General features: G+C 34.5%; 1 protein-coding gene across 4 annotated transcripts; it reads left to right on the forward strand.

Moving 5' to 3' along the window:
• The first annotated feature begins 15,796 nt into the window (after positions 1–15,796).
• Positions 15,797–19,826, forward strand: LOC108461119 (uncharacterized). Of its 4 annotated transcripts, none has more exons than XM_053024257.1 (7): positions 16,749–16,816; positions 16,946–17,005; positions 17,309–17,394; positions 17,476–17,598; positions 17,730–18,554; positions 18,673–18,886; positions 19,006–19,826. In XM_053024257.1, the coding sequence occupies exons 3-7, from the start codon at positions 17,374–17,376 to the stop codon at positions 19,527–19,529; spliced, it is 1,707 nt and encodes a 568-aa protein (XP_052880217.1). In that variant the 5' UTR covers positions 16,749–16,816; positions 16,946–17,005; positions 17,309–17,373; the 3' UTR covers positions 19,530–19,826. The 4 variants fall into 4 exon arrangements, with proteins under 4 accessions (XP_017616315.2, XP_052880216.1, XP_052880217.1 ...); XM_053024255.1 differs by having other exon boundaries at positions 16,749–16,811; XM_017760826.2 differs by lacking the exons at positions 16,749–16,816; positions 16,946–17,005 and adding an exon at positions 15,797–16,346.
• Positions 19,827–20,245: the final 419 nt, after the last annotated feature.

A 20,245-nucleotide genomic window follows, 5' to 3' on the forward strand; every position in this document is an offset into this window, starting at 1 on the left:
AAACAAAGTAAACAGAGTAAGCATTACAATGCTTAGTAAGTTTTAAGCAGTGTCAACAGATAACAATCAAATTATAACATAGTTGTTCGTATTTTTATTTCACTCTTCCTTCGGGCATACCATCCCTTTACCGAATATGCACATCTTAGCATATGCAATAGGCAGATAAATTTTCACATAAAAGTGAGCTCATGTGACATAGATATATTGCATAATTTCACATAACCTCTCACACTGATCCGATGTCACATAATCATAGGAATAGTTTCATAGATTGCTCACGTATGCATCACATAACTACCTTATGATTTAGTTCAAATCAAGCTCACATATAAACTTGGAGTACATACCTGTTTAACCTTTCGCATTGAATATATTTGTAAGCAATTCTTATTACGAAGTCTTGTAGCTTTAACCTCTACTCGGATTATCGGCGAGACATTTAGCTCAGATGAAATCTCCACACGAAGTTATCGGGTCTTACCCAGACAAAATCTCCACACGTAGTCATCGGGTCTTACCCGGAATATATTTCCACACGTAGTTATCGGGTCTTACCCGGACATAATCTCCACACGTAGTCATCGGGTCTTACCCGGAATATATTTCCAAGTTTCATGTACATTTAATCACATGTTACGACATTCACATCGACTGTCATATTTGTAATTCATTTGCCTCATCAAATATCTAATAATACACACCTTTCACATTTGGTCATTGGGCCACAATATACCCACACCTCCTACATACTACACACTAGCCCTTCGGCTTTACCACATATACGTATCTCATACATATTTCACACTAGCGATTCGGCTTTACCACATATACATATCTCATATATATATTTCACAGTAGCCATTCGGCTTTACCACATATACATATCCCATACATATTTCACATTAGCCATTCGGCTTTACCACATATACATATCCCATACATATTTCACATTAGCCATTCGGCTTTACCACATATACATATCTCATACATATTTCACATTAGCCATTCGGCTTTACCACATATACATATCTTTATCTTGTGCATCAATTTCAGCAATAGCTTATAAGCAACTCAAATAGTTTCATCAATGTTTTCAACAAATTCACATATTCACTACAAGCTATTTTTCCTGGGCAATAGTCACAAAATTATTTATAACTGGAGCTACAAAACTCAAAATCAATTTCCGTTAATTTTCCCTGAATATAGACTCATATATCTTCCATCCATAAAATTTTCAGAATTTTGGGTTTGGCCAATCAATACCAGATTTTTCTTAAAGTTTCCCCTATTTCACTATTTGACTAATCTGACCACTCTTCACTACAAATCAAATTTCTTATTGTACAGAATTAAAAATATGTTCTATTTGATTTCATTTAAAACTAGACTCATTAAGGAGTCTAAGCATATAAATTTTATCTTATAACCATTTTTGTACAAATTATAATGATTTTCTAAATACAGAACAGGGGATTTTGGAGTCATTCTGACACTGTCTCACACAACTTTAAATATCTCTTTATAGGAAATTTCTTTGCTTACACGGTCTCTTTTATAAGAAACTAGACTAATTAAGCTTTGATTACATATTTTATTCAGCCTATAATTCAACACCAACAATTTATAGTGATTTTCTAAAATCACGTTACTGCTGCTGTCCTAAGCAAATTATTACAATTTGCTCTGAAATTTCCAAGTCCAAACACTTATGAACTTACCATTTGAGTTTAAGACATATCATGGCCCCATCATACCTTATTAAATCAACTCATTATGTCCTATTATGATTGAATTTACTCAACGTTTAATCACTTAAAACTTACCTCGGAAGTGGTCGACGACTAGATATCCACGGCTATTCGTTTACTTTCTCTTTTCCCCTATCCGACTTTGATCCTCTTTGCTCTTAAGCTTAAGTAAAACAATAGATTTGCTTAAGTACTTAACTAATATTATTCACTTAACAATCACATTTGGCAATCACATATCATTTAATCTACATCTAAAACAATAGATTTCAATATGTATCATATTTAATAAAACATGCCATGATTCGATTTCATGCTTATTTAATCATATATTAACACATCTCATTCAACATATCACATCAAGTAGTCATTTGCTACATTCGGATATAATCTCCATATGAACACCGTCATTTACATTTCGGTTCAAAAGTCATACATAAATATCACATATCCATTTCATCATTCAAGCTTAACCCATAGTGACCATTCAACTATAAATCATATACATAAATTATTTATCACACAACTTAATTCAAGTAGAACCAAAAGGTCACAATTCATCTAATATACACATATCAAGGCATCATCAATTATATACTAAAGGTGACTACTCAAAACTTACCTTGGATTTTATCGAATAACTACGGATTGACTAATCGATTAGTTTCGCTTTCCCTTTATCCAAAATTGGCTCCTTATGCTCTTGAGCTTGAATTACACAAATTTAACTTATTGTTAATCAACTAATCAAGCATTGTATCATGAGCATATTCAACTTTCACACATTTTAAACATAGTAATAATCATGCACATTAAAATCAAAATGCAATTAATCCCATACACAAAAATATAGGACACTTCACTTCCATCTACTTATATACACGTATCACATAAGACTATTTCATACTTTCTATCACCTAAACAAACAACAAATTTTCCAATTAATTTCTTGAGTCCACATTCGGCATCTATATCCACAAAAACACATTAGCCAATTACTATAAATCATCTAAACATTTTTCACTTAAATCACACATACATATCATGCTAGCACATAACACCATGATTTTGTCCTAATTTGGACAGCCAATAATTTAAGTATTACAATGAGATATTAATTAGCTAAGTACCATAAAGTTGTCCTAATTTGGACAGCCAATAATTTACTGACATTACAGCAGCAAATTAATTAGTAATAAACTATCTTAAGTTCAATTTTAACTCCCTCATGCAGCAACCAAACAGCATGCAAGTTAACTTCCAACATTCGGTCAAAGCATTTAAATAAAAGAATATGCATGCTAAACTTCCAGCATTTGGACAACATTTCAACTTGAAATTTTCCAGCCTTTCACCTTCAATATTTCGAATATTCAAAAGCAAAAAGAAGAGTACAACTAATCAATTAAAATTTTTAACATAATTCAAGGTATATGTTCAACTAAATATTCATGATAACTCATAATCAATAAGATATTAAGTAGAAAATAAAAACATTATTAGCATGCATGCTATCTACATACAACAACCATTCGACTTCCATCTATTATCAACCCTCAATACACAAAACATCAAAACCAACATCAAAGAAATATAAACATCCATGACCAAATGTCATCTTCATCCATTTACAAAAATTTTGCCATGAGCTGACTTCTATACTTGATGACCACTCCAAATATACAAGGATTTTCAATGAAAGAGCATTAAACATACCTTAATCTATACATTCACCATAGCCGAATGCCTTAGCTTCATTTCCATTTTCTTTTCTTTATGGTTTTCGGCAAAAATGCAAGAAAGGATGGGTGTAACTTTGTTTTTATCACCATCTTCTATTATATTTCATTTTAATAAGCCAATTACTAAATTAATCTTTGTAATTTAATATCAAAACCTTTTAAATGGTGGTCCATTACCGTCCACTTACCTATATAGTGGCCAAATATCATTTAATAATTATATTTCTTCTTTCTTTCTCAACATTTGGCAAGCACAAGGCAAGGATGTATGGCTTCCCCTTTTTTTATTTTAAAATTTAAACCATTAACTATTATAATATAATATATAATGCATATATGGCTATTCAACCATCATAATGGCCTGCCACTTAAATAAAAATGGGGATTTGACATGCAAATTCCCATATTTTAAGCCATGCAATATTTGACCACTACACTTCAACCTACCACAATTTCAATATTTTTCATATAAGTCCTTTTTAACTAAATTCACATAAAATAATCAAATTAATGCATGAAACTTTCACACATGCATTTACTCACATTATAAACACGGAATATATCTTTTAATTTCTTATAGGACTCGGTTTCGTGGTCCCGAAACCATTTTCTGACTAGGGTCAGTTTAGGGCTGTCACACTGCCCCATCTCGGGCATGAATAGCGTAAGTCCTTATAGGCGCTCTACCCTCGGACCTCACTACAATATCTCTTGGCGTGCCTCTACCACTAGTCCTACTTCTGGGGTTCTTTTGTGATCTACCCTTCAAAGGAGCACTACTTGTCTTCCCTTCTTATAATTTCTCTCTCTTCCATTTCGGGACAATCTCGGATGAAATTTTCTAATGATCCACACTTGAAATAGCCCCTTTCATTCCCTCAGCACTCGCCGAAATGACGCCTACCATATTCTGAACATTCAGGCCTATTTGGTCGAGCACTACCGACACTCGCGACAGAAGCAGTCTGAGCTCTAGAAGTTGCATTCTACTGATTCTTGTTTCTATTAAAAAACCCACCGAAGCATTCGATCGAGTTATGAACTCTCTTGATCCTTTTATGAGGACTGATGTGACTTCTCTATCTGTCTTTTCTTTGTATTTCGTGACTCAAAAGCCACTTTCCTCCTTTCTTTAATCAGCTCTTCAGCCTTACAGGCTCTTTCAACAAGTGCTACAAATTCCTGCAACTCTTAGATGCCAACAAACACTCAGATATCTTCATTTAGGCCATCCTTAAACCTCTTGTACATGGTGGCTTCTATAGATATGCACTCCCGTGCATACTTGCTATGCCGCACAAACACATGTTCATATTCCGCTACTGTTATACAGCCTTGCTTTAACTCTAGAAATTCCTTCCTCTTTTGGCATATAAACCTCTGACAAATATACTTCTTTCGAAACTCTTCCTGAAAGAATTCCCAAGTTACTCTTTCTCTCTCGGTACCACAAACACGAGAGTGCTCTACCACTGGTAGGCTGAATCTCGCAAGAACGATATTACACATTTCACGCACTCCTCAAGTGTACACGACAGTTCATCAAACACTCTGATGCTATTCTCTCACCAAAACTCTTCTTTCTCTGGCTCGTCATCGAGATTTTCCCAGAATTCTTCAGCCCCTTATTTCCGAATCTTGTCTATTGGAGGCTTCTCTCTCCTAATTATATTCACACCTTGCGGATCTACTGGGGCATACTGAGGAATCGGAGGAAGTGGAGAAGGTGGAGTGATCGGGTTCGCATGAACGAACTTTGTGTACCAAGTATCCATCATTCGAAGATAAGCTTCTCTATCCCCTCCGCCTTGGCCCATAGTCACGGGCTCACTTCAACTGGCGCGGTCCCTTCAGCGGAAGCCGACGCGTTACTCTCCACGTCATCCACCGTAGCTCTATCAAGGTTCATTTCCTATATATAAAAAATATAATTTATAATTGTCAGAAATTGTCATACTATCAATATACAATTATGGCATGTATAGCTAGACTTGTAGTCTTGCTAGGTTAGTCCTAGAACTGATAAAACCATACTCTGATACCATTAAATGTAACATCCCATACCCGTATCCTATGTCGGGGTAGAATACGAGGCATTACCTAACTTGAACTCATACTTACAACCAATTCCGAGTCTTCACGACTTGGAAAAATTTAAAACTTTCTTAAACTTATCAATATATTCTTACTATGGGCTTACGAAGCCTAAAATACACATCGAAAATCATTCGGGACCAATCCGAGTCCTTTTTCCAACTGTAGAGAAATGTCACTTGACATAGTGGCACATGTTCGTGTGGGAGGGACGACACGCCCGTGTGAGAAGGGCAACACGCCCGTGTGAGCATTCCAACATGGCCGTGCTGATGGCCTATGTGTCTCACACGGCATAAGCAAGACAGAGACATGCCCATGTTCTCCACCCGTGTGGAATAAATTCTAAATGCACACCTACAAGGGTTTTTACACGGCCTGACACACACCCGTGTCCCTTACCCGTGTCCTTCACACAGCCATGACATGCCCGTGTCCTAGCCCGTGTATAAAAACCTGGACATTCTGTTTCTGACGTCAGCATTTCATAAAGGTCACACGGCCAAGGCACACGCCCGTGTGCTAGACTGTGTCCTTCATACAGTTGAGACACACGGTCGTGTCTCTGCCCGTGTGTTTACTATCATGCATACTGACTTAAAAATTTTACATGCAAAGGACACACGGTCGGACCACACGCCCATGAGGTAGACCGTGTGTCACACACGGCGTAGACACATGCCCTTGTTCCTACCCGTATGGACAATATAAGGCTATTTACCAAGCTTCATTGCCACCTTTACATATGTAGTTCTATACAAATACCAACCAATACCAAAACAAGCATAATACTTATAACCAAATCAGCCACAATTGACATTCATTCAACCATGATGATGCATCTTTTATAAATTCCAAATGAATGTTAGCCATTATTTAAGGCTTAATACAAATTGAAGGGTTTCCAACCCAAGCCAATACATATGGCCAAACCTCAATGTCACTAAATAATAAAGTCTAAGTCCTATACATGCCATATTTAAAAATATAAATCCAACTATACCGAATGCTTCGGTTGATAGTGTGATCGATATCTTTGACTTTAGGTGCTCTTTGAGCTAGTTAGGCGGCACTGTAAGGAAATGAAAAGGGAAGGGAGTAAGCATAACAGCTTAGTAAGTTGCATATAAGTAAGTGTACAACAACAATTTATCAATAATCAACACACACATAACACCAAGGTAGGCATAAGCATAACTTACTCATTACCATCCATATAGGTCACATATTATATATTGAGCTCATATCTCATACGTACCAATTAAGTACCTGTACCACTCCCAACATGGTTATACTTTCCCCATTAGTTTAAAAACATAACTTTCACCATTGAATCATTCGAAATACTACCGGATATTACATAAACCTCAAGCATAGGTTAAGGTAACGATGCCATGTCCTAGACATGGTCTTACACTAGCTCATATCTCAAGTCAATGCCATGTCCCGGACATGGTCTTATACTGACTATCCTCTCGTAGCCGATGCATGTCCCAGACATGTCTTACATTAGCTTACGTCTCGAGGCCGAAGCATGTCCCAGACATGTCTTACACTAGCACTTGTCTCAATGTCGATGCGATGTCCCAGACATGGTCTTACACTGTCTCTTAAAATGTGGCCAATGCATGTCCCAGACATGTCTTACACTAGCTCACACAAATGACCCAAACGTCATGGTATGAATATCCGATTTATTTCTTAAGGTTCAATCGGGAATTCTACTATCTCTATTCTCATTGCATTTTCTCATTTCCATAATCAAGCAATTTATGCTATAATAATTTCAATACAATTCAAATACATATATTATTTATGTAGTTGTACTATTTACAAATAACTTCCCTCGGATTATAAAATGTGGCGACTAGACAATTTAGTCGGTTTGCTTAGCTTTTCCCCGGTCTAGGTTCGGATTCGGTATTTCTTGATCTATGATAACAAAATGCACTTGTTAAGTCACTTTATCAATGTAATGACCCAAATTTTTAGGTCATCAGAAAAGTGAGTTTTTAGGTCTTCGATTTTGAAAATTAGATTTGTAAATATTTGTTAGAAATATTTACAAAGTTAAGTGAGAGGTTAATTAGATTTTAATTAAGTAAATTTAGCTTAATCAAGGCTAATTTAGTGAAATGACTAGACTGCATATAGCGTAAAAGTTTAAATATAAACTATAGAAAATTCAAGGGACTAAATTAGCAAATAAGCCTTAGGAGACAAATGTGTGGTATGTATGAATACATTTGTATTATTTTAATTGGTACAAATGTATGTATAAATAAGTATTTACTTATTAAATAAGAAATAATAATAATGATTAAAGTATATTATAATAATATAATATAATAAAGTAACTAAATAAAATAAAAGAATGAATGAAAACGAAACAGAGCAGGGAAAGAAAGAAAGAAAAAGGGAAAGAAAAAGAAAAGGAAAATTTAGGGTTTTAGAGTTCCAAGCTTAATTGGTAAGTCAATTTCATCCATTTTCTTGTAATTTTGATGTCTATGGAATCCTAGGAAAGAATACTACTTGAGTTATGTTGAAATTTAGAAATTTATTGAATTTTTAGATGTTGATTAAGTTGAATAAATGGAAGAATTAAGTGTTAATTTGATGGAAATTCAAGTTAGAAGTGGGATAATGATTAAATTTGTAAAAGAAAATATAGGTCTTGCAATAATAGGGATTGAATTGAGAAGATGTTATAATTAATATTTTATGCTGTAAATTTAAGAGTTGGAATAGTTTAAAATGATAATTGAACGAAAATATAGGATTTACTTTGAAGAAAAAGAATGGTTATGGTGGAAGGACTAAATTGGAATTTAAGTAAAAGATACATGGAAATACAATAGTGTGTTATTAAATAATATATTTTGATAATTTTAAATGTTAAATTTTATGTAGCTAACGTAGCACCGGAAACGTCATCGAAAAAAGGAAAGGAGAAAGTGAACGAGGTTATCGAGTAACTCGAGAAATTCAGTTTGTATTTCTATAAACTATGGTTAATGATTTAATATAATGTAATTGTTATTCTTAGTAGTTAGTATGTATAATGAATGGTATGATAGAAATTATTATTGATTTTGTAGTGAAATGTAATGATTTGTACACCCTATTAACAAGTTTTGGACTAGTCGAATATAATTGGCATGCCATAGGATTGGAAGTGTTTAGGGATATTCCGACTATGTGTCGATGAGACACTATATGTGTCGACTACTGTGACTATTTTGGATTCGTTCCGAAGAGGTACTCTGTACCTGACTATGACTGTTACTGTTACTATTACTGTTACCCTACAGTGTATTCCGGTTTCGGCCGATGAAACGCTGTACATTATCCCCAGTGTGTGGGTTGGATCCGTGTATCCGTCCAGGTCCGAGTTATATTAATAGGGGTAATTGAAAGTACTAAAGACAAAGACTAACTGCTATTGATTATGTGACTGTGACTGTTATACAAGTATTGAAAGATATTGAATGATATGAAAAGTATAAAAAGAATTGTTTAAATACATTTAAGAGCTATAAGTTAAAGGTAAGTGATGAAGCTAATAAGATTATGAAATAAAAAGTTATGTTATAATGTATATACATAGCTTATTATTGTTTTAAGTATTAGTTTATAGAAATACCACTGAGTGTATACTCAACGTACGGTATGTTTCCATGTACAGGTCTAGGTACGAAAGAAAGTTAAGGACTCAACATCCAAGCCAATCCCAGACTCAAAGTGGTGAATACTTTTTTTTTGGTAAAATGGCATGTACCTAGGTTGTTAAGGTGTTATTTTGTATATAATAGTGTATAAACATGAAAGTTGTTGTAGCATGGTATGAGATATGCATATTTTGAAAGTTAAACTTACATGAGTTTGACTAGTATGATAATGTTGTATAATTTTGATATGAATTGTGGTACATAATTCTTAAGAGGTATTGAATGAATATTTGCTAAGTTTGAATGGCATAATGAATGATATTTGATTTAAGAACTATTAGTAAATGTTTGGGCATGAAATAGATGTGTTTAGCATGTGAAAATAGCTTAAAAATGGTCAAACATCATGTTTTCACACGACCAAGTCACATGGGCGTGTGTCTAGGCCGTGTGAATAAGTCAGAATCTGCCCATGGCCTGGCCCCACGGCCATGTTCCAGGCCACACGAGCATGTCCTAGGCTACACGGGCGTGTGCCCCTATCTCCAAGGAAAATTTTCTAAAGTTGCCAGTTTAGTCCCGAATCACTTCTAAAACATTTATTGGGCCCCGTAGGCCCATATTAGGGATTTTATGATGAAATTTGATGAATATTGATCTGGAATGTAAAGCGTGTGACTGGGTTTTGTATAAATGTTAGTGTATAAGTCTGGTAATATCTCGTAGCCCTATTCCGGTGACGGCGTGAGGTTAGGAGGTCATCAACCTAAGCACTCAACGATTCACAATTGGGCTAAATGACCATTTTTCCCTAGACTTTTGCAAAATGATCATTTTACCCCTCAACTCGAAAATCAATTTTTATCAAATTTCTTTATTTCTCAAGTTTAGCTGAACTTTTTTTACTCTTATAGCAACTCCAAATTCCCACTATTTCATACATTTATTATCTATTTTACAACCTATGCACATTAGTCCTGTTAGGTGTTTTCATGCTAACACCTTTCACAAAAGTTGTTTAATAAACACCCAAGACTCATTTTCTTCCATAAAATTTCAGAAAACACTCTAAATACTCTCATGGTCAAACCTAAACTCTTAATCATTTTGCAACATAGACCCTTCATTTGAAAGCTCATGCTTCATGGGTCTCAAAAATGCAAAAATCTTCAAGAAAAAGTATGTAACACACTTACTTGCAAAAGTAATAAGTTACTGAAACTTTTGAAGCTCAAAACCCCTAAAAATGATTGAAAAAAATCGGTGGAGAAGAAATGAGGAAGTAGGATGACATCATCTCTCTTTTATTTAATCAATTAAGTCACCAAACCACCTAAACCTTTGACTGTTTGACCAATTTGTTCCCTATGGCCGGCGAGACTCTTAGGAAAGGGTCTAATTGCTCTTTAAATACCCCCAATTTTTATTCTCTAGCTATTTGACACCTTTAGCTATCAATTTAGGACTTGCGCTTTACGCGATTTAGTCTTTTTTTCTCAATTAGGCTTTCAAACACTATAATTGGCTCACCAAATTTTTCAAGTACTCCTAAAAACATGCTAATACATCAAAATAATAATAAAATAATTTTCCTAACATCGAGTTTGTGGTCTCGAGACCACTATTCTGATTAGGCCCTAAATCGGGATGTTACATTACTTTGTAGGATATTTTAAATTTTTAGTTTTAAGCTCTTTTAGGAATTTATTTCTTGCATAATAAAATAAGAGGTTGTAATCATTAATAAAAGTGAACAATTTACAAAATAATAAGTGTGCCAATAGATATGTACGTGTCTAGGATTGAATCTGTCTAGGAAGAGTTTGGTATTTAAGCTGTCAAACTTGACTCACCTCCTTTTCTTGGATCTTACCTGGTGTATAGTATATATTCACTTCTATATTTTCATTTTCTTTATTGTTTTTAACAATGGGGACATTGTTCATCTTAAGTAGGGGGACCAAAAATTGAAATTTTTTTTTTCAATATACATTTTTCTTATAATTATGATAAGTTATATTTTGCTCAAAAATTGGAATTTTTGTTAATTATGCGAAACTTTAGTATAAATAAAGTTATATTATCTCAATGATTGCTATGTTGGCTGAATTATGATATAAATGTTACTCTTAATGAAGTTTGTAAATTGTACCATAAAATTTTTAATTCCTTAGGAGAGCTAGGCATGCATGAAAGTTTAAGTCTCTAGAATTGACGTAGTAATTTCTTGAGGTGAAATCCTAGGATGCATGGAATTTTGAAAATGACTTAGGCAAATTTTTGTTTGGATCATTTGATCCTTTCAAGCCAACCTTAACGAATATTTATCCCTTGAAACCCAACTTTGAGACTATATGGCCTGATTTTATTTGAACCATTGCAATATTAAGTTATCACTTCTCTCATAATTATCTCTAAATTGCCCTAAACATTAGACTCAATCTAACCAGAATATTCTCTAAAAATAAGTTTGGGGGAGTTGAAAAGAAGTATCAAATGCTCAAAAAAATTGCAGTGCATATAATAATATACTCGAAAAAAAGAAAGAAAGAAAAAAGAGAGCATATGTACTCAAAAGAAATAGATGTACAAAGAGCATGTGTGAACTCAATTGCAAAATGAGTTGGTGAATTTGAAGGTATTTATTTCGAAGGTCCGATACAAGCTGAGTCTAGGGGTTTTAGCCTAAATTTATCTATCTTTTACCTACCCTAGCCTAGCCACGTTACAACCCATTTAAAAGACCTTTCGATTCATATTTTCGTGCTACCTACATTAGTGGAGAGAAATTGACAAGTTCAACATATGAAAGCATAAATTAAACTTAGTGATTACAATTTAGTCTTAAAAAAGAAAATAAAAATTAATTGGTAAGAATTAGCATATCTTTATTGAGAAATTATTTAGTCTATTCTTGCTATCATGATAATAATTGAGAACAATTCAAACAATATGTATACTTGAGTTGCATAATTTCAAAATTCTTATTCTTGAGCATAATTACACTAAACTCATAGTTGTGGGGGAAATGTGTTCTAAAGATATTTTTCAATGGCGATTACAAGCAATTTCTTTTACAATTTGTGCATTACTCGAGACAAGTAATGGATTAAGTTTGGGGGTGTGGAAACACAAAAATATATAGACTTTTTCAACACCTTTTGAGCTCTAATTTTGTGCAATTTGGTAGTAATTTTTGTCGAAATTAATACTTTAAGTATAAAATAATTAATTTGCACTTAAATTATTAACATATTGAATTTTAATTATTTTTATAATAAATTTATGCAAATTTGGTTTATTTTTGACAATTTTGCACAAAGGGTGAAAATTGGCTTGGCAAACACTCGAGGGGCTTAAACCGTTGGGACAATGTTGTGCATCAAGTAATCAAGAGTAGCACTAATAATATTTTCGAACCATGGACGGTCAAAAAATATGTATTAAAAATATTTTATAATTAATTTTGATCCAAAATTAATTGGGTTAAAAATTAATTGTAAGCCTAAAGATGAAAAGAGGCCCAATTGTATTAAGTAAAAAATATTGATCCACGTAACAAATGGGGCAGCCCAAATCATCCATAGAGTTGAAACAACCAGATGATTTCCACACTTGCAAAATAGACCTTAAAGTTTTCTTAATATCCAATTCAAATCCTCCACTTTTCGTGCCTTCAAACTTTTGCCCCTAGCTTAAAATAGCAAGTTTGAGCCATTCAAACTTGCACCATTTGTGCCCGACCAAGGGAAGAGGAGTGGCTACTATTTATTTCTTATTTTTAGCATCCATTCCCACCTATAAATACCCCTCTTCCCTTCTTCATTCAACACACCTTCATTCCCACACATCTCTCTCTCTTTCACTCATTTTCTCTCTTCCATTCCCTTTCTTATTTTCCCATTTCCCTTGTCTATTTCCCTTTTGAAAAAGAGCCTTCTTCCACCTTGGAATAGCAACATTCAATTATTCGTAAAGGCTTTGGTTCAACAGAGCAAGCAAAGAATAAAATGAGTGCACTAGACTGGCTTCAGAGAAATATTGGATTTGCTTCCTAGTTCCATTCTCTTTAATTTCCTTGTTTATGTTGAGATTATGAATATGAATAATTCTTGTGTTGTTTTTCTTATTCTAACTAAAATGGCTTAAATTAATTTGTGTTAAATTGATTGCATTCTATCCACTTGAATTATTAGAATAATGTTTGTGTTGTTATAGGCCTTGGTGAGTTGTTCAATTAAATAAAACCATGCTTATGTTATACTTGCATTATAAAATGTAAGGTGACGAATGAATTAATTATTAAACATATTGAAATTATAATTAATTGACACAGTATTTAATCGGTGCATGTTTAATCTTCTAAGGTAGCTAATGGTTAAATTAACGACGGTATTAAATGGTACATTAACCTTGCATAACTTGCAAGATTATTATGATTAAACTGTTTCAATATAGAAATATATTGTTGCCTCACTTAATCTTATATGTGCTTATGAAAATTGATTAATTGTTTGAATTGACATTGAAAAATGTTCAAGAGATTAGTTAATTTAGTAAGTATGTATGTGCAGTAGATATAGTTTGCCAGCAAGTTTAAACTCTGGCACGTACTCCATAGAGGTCGCCATCTCCGATACAAAAAAAGATTTGTATATGGGTATGAAATCGTTCATATGATCCTAAATGTCGATATATTCCTTCTGGAATTCCTACCAATTTTCGTCGATTTTCCTCCACAAATCAAGCTTGTGCAGTGCTTCGATGTCTTACGATACCGGCAGAATATTTTGCCTCCACCCAAACTGTCGCATTACTTGATTAGGTTCTTACATCTCCACCTTCGCGTAAACTACCAATGGAACCTTTGCGTCCCACATACACCGAATGGCCAAAAATTTGAGCAATATGCATTTTACAATTATCGGATCAACGTATAACGTCAATTCAAACGGTAGTGCACAATTATAAATTTTGTTATCAACAAAATATTAAAATCCAAATCATTGCATAATTATTATATGTTTGAAAAATTCAATAACTAGCATCGGCTTTCGAGCGTTGATCTAACAACAATCGAATATTTTCGAGCTGCTCTGGTAGTCCCACATAACTCAACCCATGGTTCCACCTGCTCAAATAATATGTTAATTTAATCACATAATAAATAAACAACACTTACTATGGTAGCTATATTATTATTAAATTAATTTTACCTTGTCACCAGTGGGAATGTACAAGGGGTGTCCACTCGGGGACGAAAAATGGTAGCCGCCATCATGCCCATGACTATAGTAGAAGCAAACAATCACCAATTTACATCTTATCTAATTTTGTCGCCCGGCACAACTTCCTGTATAATGTAGTCAACATGGTTGATCCCCAACTAAATCAGTCACATTCTTTGAAGTTGACTAGATATAGTAGCCACCTTATGTGCACCAAATTTTGAGATTTATCAAGTATTATAATGCCCCTGATTAACTTTAGGATGAATGTTCGGGTGTATTATTCTTTTTCCATGTTAGCCGTGTTCTTAAGAAGTTCTTTGAAATTATGTTTCAACCATTTCATCTCTATATGGCTACCTTGAAACTTATTCGACACCTTCCCTAAAAATGTTTCACAAAGGTCCTCCTTACCAAGAATGACCATTGCCTCCATAACGATTAACCCATCCACCGGTAAACCGAATTGCAAAGATACGTCCTCGAATGTGATTGTACACTCACTACATAGAAGATGGAATATGTGTCTGGTCTCCATTTTTCCACCAACACGTTGATAAGTGTGGAATCTAATTTGCAGCCCCCGAGCATACGAGACACATGCAAGAATTCTGCATCTTGCAAATAACCACGAATTTTATTAGGTACGCTCTTGGATAAATTGTGTATGAACCCTTCCAAAACTCAATTATTCGCCTATTTATATCAACAAAATAATTTAAAAAATTATAAAATTTAAATTTAAGTTAATTAAAAATAATTAAAATAAAAAAATTTCCTTACCATCAATAATTGTTCGGCGAAAATGTGTTTGTTGTCGAAATGAATAAGAAAACTTGTCATTTGTGAAAAGTTAATTAAAATGAATAATTTACGAAATGATAAAGTAAAACTAAAAAATTTTATACAAATTTATTGGAAATTTTGAAATTAATCTTGAGAAAGTAGCTAGAATTGAGAATTTAGAGAGGATGGAGAAAGTTGCATTTTAGTGAAAATAATAGAAAATGACTTGGATATTTATAACATAAAAAGTTACAATTTGGGCTGGGGATAATTTTACCGTTGGTGCGTTTTAAAATTTTAGCAAAGAGGAAATGACCTTTGGAGTAAAAGACGCTTTCACACTTTTTTTTAAAAAAACTATCTATTTTCTTAAATTTACCGATTAAAGTATTTTTTTTTTTTACTTATTTCGCTAATTTAACGCTAGTTGATAACCAAACTGAGCGAGTCTTAACTTTTATTAAGCACCAATTTCGGGCTCGACTTCCCTTCTTTCCTCTATTTGTGTTTTGTTATGTTCCTGAAAAGCCCTCCAATACGCCATGCGAGTGTGGCGGATGAAAATGCCAAAAACATGGGAACAAGAATTACATGGTGCAAGTAAATCATCAAAGTCTTACCAAGGGTATTTTAGGAATCCAAATTTCCCCCAAACGATGTCAATCTGGTTTACGCAATCCTGACCGTTGATCCTTTTTCGCCAAAACACCTCCCCGCATGATATAAAATCACGCGCAAGAAACTCTCTCACGAATTTCCTTCACCGTTTTTTTGTTTTCACCTTCCTGTAATTGCAGTTGGAAATGGAGGGAGTGCCGTCGAGCACAGCGGCGTATGTGGGCTGGGACGAGGTGAATGTTTCAAGCGATAAAGGAAGGAGAGAGGTTCATTACTATTTGAAGAGAAGAGATGGGGTTTCAGATCTGGCTGTGGTTGGGAAAGAGAAAAGCTTGAGGCACATGTGTTATCATTTCTCTATTAAGAACCGCTCTCTTTTCTTCACTTCGATGCCGTTTTACAAGCTCAAGTCTCGCAGGGAGGTTGTATATTGGCTTAATTCTGTCGTTTCAGGTAATTACTACTGATTACTTTTTCTCTTTGTTTTCTTCGTATCTCGAGATTTTATGGTTTTTTGGAGGTTTACGGGTTTGTTATGGATTGCGCTGGGCTCAGTTTTCTTAGTCTACCCCTTGGATCTAAGCGTTTATGGTTAATACTGATTGGATTGGATTTGAGTAGGGGTTTCGCTCTCCTTGAAACAAGCAGTTTTTTATCTCCTTTAATTTATTCTCAATATTTCATTTATCTAATTTATAAGTTTTCTGTAAATATTTTTGTTTTCATTTACATTTTTTCTGGCTGGTTTCTTTCGCCTCCACTAATGGAGTTGCTGGCTTGCGATATTTTATTGGTTTATTTCCTTTCCTTATATTTATCATTTAGAAGACGTGTGAGTTTTCTCCTTTAAATTTTATTTTCGTTTATCTTGATTGACTATCTTAACCAATAAACATAATCCTCTCTTCGGGTTCCCGAGTAACGTGATACTTTTCTTCTTCCCCTCCTTTTTTTTTTTTTTTTTGGTTTGCTTTAAATTTTATTTCTCTGTCTGGCGTTATTTGGTTCTGCTCACCATGGTAAATGTTAACTGACTATAATCTGGGCTGTAGGACTGCTAATTCAATTTTTAAGAGCCGATTGAGAGGATTGTTACGCCCTCAAATATCTAGGTCAACATCTTTCGTGACCAAACATATCTGCTTTCATTAAAAAAAAAAAAATTTTGTTTCATCTCCATGGAAACATTGTTGAATCAGCCGTTTATTCTTGTTGAATGTGAAAATGAATACTAATAAGACACAATCTATATGAGCTATTATTATTGTGACTTGTGAGCATCTTGTTTTCTTTTTGTTCCTTCTCAATTATCATTTCTCCGCTGTCACATGTTTGCGTAATAAATTATCTTCTCTGTGGAGACTGGTGGAACTGAATATGTGTATTTGTGTTGCTAATTGCGTTAAAATTTACAGATACGTCTTCTCGTGAGCCGTACTGTTCAGTTGATAGCATTTGGAATGGGAAAGATGTGAAAAACATGGATTTTGGAGCCCTCAAGGTATGGATGATATGTTGGCGATATGGGTTTCTTCCCTCAATCAACCGTTCATTAACAATGTTCCTATTTTTCTTCCTACAGGATCTTCAGTCATGGAAGCTGGGCCAGTACACTAAAGAATTTTTATGGTTAGGTTCTTCATGGATATGTAGGAAAAAAAGAAAACACTATCAGTCTTACCTTAGGAATGGTGTAAAATTTTCGGTGAGTGTAACTTCCTTTATCAATCATCTCCTTCTATTCAACCTTAAGGTTTGCCATTTCTGCATCACATGGGTTCAGTTTCTAACTTGTTTTTTTTTTGGCTTTTGTGTCCCATCTACAAATCATCTCAGATTCATGACTTTGTTTATGTCTTAGCTGAGGAGGATAAACGACTTGTTGCATATTTGGAAGATTTATATGAGGACACTAGAGGCAATAAGATGGTTGTCGTACGATGGTTTCACAAAATTGATGAGGTTGGTATTGTTTTGCCGCACAATGATAATTACAAAGAGATTTTCTTTTCTCTTTGTCTTCAAGATCTTAGTATTGAATGCATAGATGGATTGGCTACTGTCCTTAGTCATATGCATTTCAAGAAATTCCTGAAAGAAGTAAAACATACTCGGATGGAGCCATTTGTATGCTGCAAGCAGTTTGAAAATGATGATCTCAAGCCTTTTGACATTACTCAAGTTAAGGGTTATTGGAAACAAGATATGCTTAGATATATGTATAGTCTTTCGCCTTCAAATAATTGCACGAATCATCAGCAACATGCTGATTATAAGGAAACAGATTGGGACATTGATGATGGTTTTGGGATAAGACCTAGAAAGAGATATTGTCAGTCAAAGGATGATGATGTTTACATGAATTTCAGTGGCAGCCGAGAGTCTGTAGGTGCATTAGGTGCAAATCTTCAAGATTTTCAGAACAGAAAAAATGGAACTGAAAGTTTCAATGGAGGTAGGTCTTCATTCCTGTCTGCTGATGAATCTAAGCACTATGTTTCTCAACATTTAAAATTAGGCTCCCAGGTTGAGATATTAGCTCAAGATAGTGGTATTAGAGGGTGTTGGTTTAGAGCTCATGTAATCAAGAAGCACAGGGATAAGATGAAGGTGCAATACCATGATATTGAGGATGCAGCTGATGAATCTAACAAATTGGAGGTATGTATTATTTTTATTGTTTTTGGTTTACAGGGCTGTAAAGAAGTATTGATGAGGGAATTCGTATTATTGACTCTATCTTCTGAGTTACTAAATGATTTATGACTTTATGTTATAGGAATGGATTTTGGCATCGAGGGCTGCTGTTCCTGATCCAGTGGGAATTCGTAGTTGTGGAAGGACAACTGTTCGACCATCCTTAGAATACCGAAGATGTAATGCTTCATGTATTGGTGTTGGGTCTGTTGTTGATGCGTGGTGGCATGATGGATGGTGGGAGGGCATTGTCATTAAGAAGGATGCAGAAGATAAATTTCATGTTTGTTTCCCAGGTTTGTAGAATACTCCAAATCTGAATGTTAATGTTTTGTTTTTTTTTTATGGTCATGAACCATCTATCAAGTCTATTTGGTTTCCTTTTCCCAGCTCTGACATATTATATTATTTGCAGAAGAAAAGCTGGAATCAGTGTTTGGCAGTGGGGATGTAAGGCAATCTCGGGAATGGATTGGAAATCGTTGGATAAATATTAAGGAGAGGCATGATCTTGTGAATTCCATACTTAGGGGCCGGAAGCAAGTTGAAGGAAAATCTTATGATTGCAATGTGGAAGACACCACCATTTGTGACGGTGTACAGTACAGTGCAGATGGCACAGATTGTAATGATTCTCCTGTAGAACCAGGTAGTGTCGGGGCAAAAGATGTGGTAGTTGTTGTACCAGATCTTTCAAAGGATGATTTGCTTTCCCGGTTGAAGTGGAAGTCATCAAGGAAGAGAAGGAATACGACCTGTGTACAGAAGCTGAATTACAGTAGAAATGTCATAAAAGCCACCTCAGGATTGGTTACTTGTGAGAGATATATAAACCCTTCCTCAATAAACGTTGATAATGATAACTGCAAGTACATAGGTGATCCATTATTCAGTTCTTCAGTAGTGCCGCCTCTAACAAGCTTGGTTATGACTAGGTGATCGACCCATTTCAGTGGAGATTTTGGAGTTGTTTTTTTTTTTTTTCTCTCATTGGATTTTATTTTCCTTCATGTACATGGTGCACCTGCTGTACGCAATGTTTTGTTGGAAATGTTCATTTGAGAAGTCAATGGCATCTATCTTTGCGTCTTGCAAAGTCCGATCCACGCGACTCTTAACTTATATTTAGGCTATTTTTTAGATTGTTGCTTGAAGATTCTGATTTTTATGTAGTCTGTATATCATTGTAGGGTAAAAAGATATATATATACACGTTTATTTTGTTGCATGTTTCAACCATGAGCTCAAAGCATTGCATGGATACTCGACAATCGACATGTGATGCGGGTTGTTTTGACAGATATGGGCGCAACTGAATGTTTGATTGGTTGGGAATTTTGTCAAATCTGGGCTCTTGCCAATTGCACAACTATGCAGACTTTTTCTGGTAATTTGTGACGATTATCACTCCGTAGCAGAACAGCGACAATGGTAGGTCCGGTGATTAATCCATGTCGTAATCATCTCGGTTAAGGAGCTTATTCCCTGTCTTCATCACTTTACATTTGATGATTAGGAATTAAACGATTATGACTTCTAAAAAAGGATCGTTATTAATTAATGCTACAATTCCCAGACGTTACCTAGAAAATGGGCAATTAAAAGAATCCACTCCAAAGGGATGCAGATAGAAACACTTTTATCCTTTTGAAAGT

The sequence above is a fragment of the Gossypium arboreum genome, chromosome 13 (genome assembly GCF_025698485.1).
Source record: "Gossypium arboreum isolate Shixiya-1 chromosome 13, ASM2569848v2, whole genome shotgun sequence".
In the NCBI taxonomy this organism is placed as follows: domain Eukaryota; kingdom Viridiplantae; phylum Streptophyta; class Magnoliopsida; order Malvales; family Malvaceae; genus Gossypium; species Gossypium arboreum.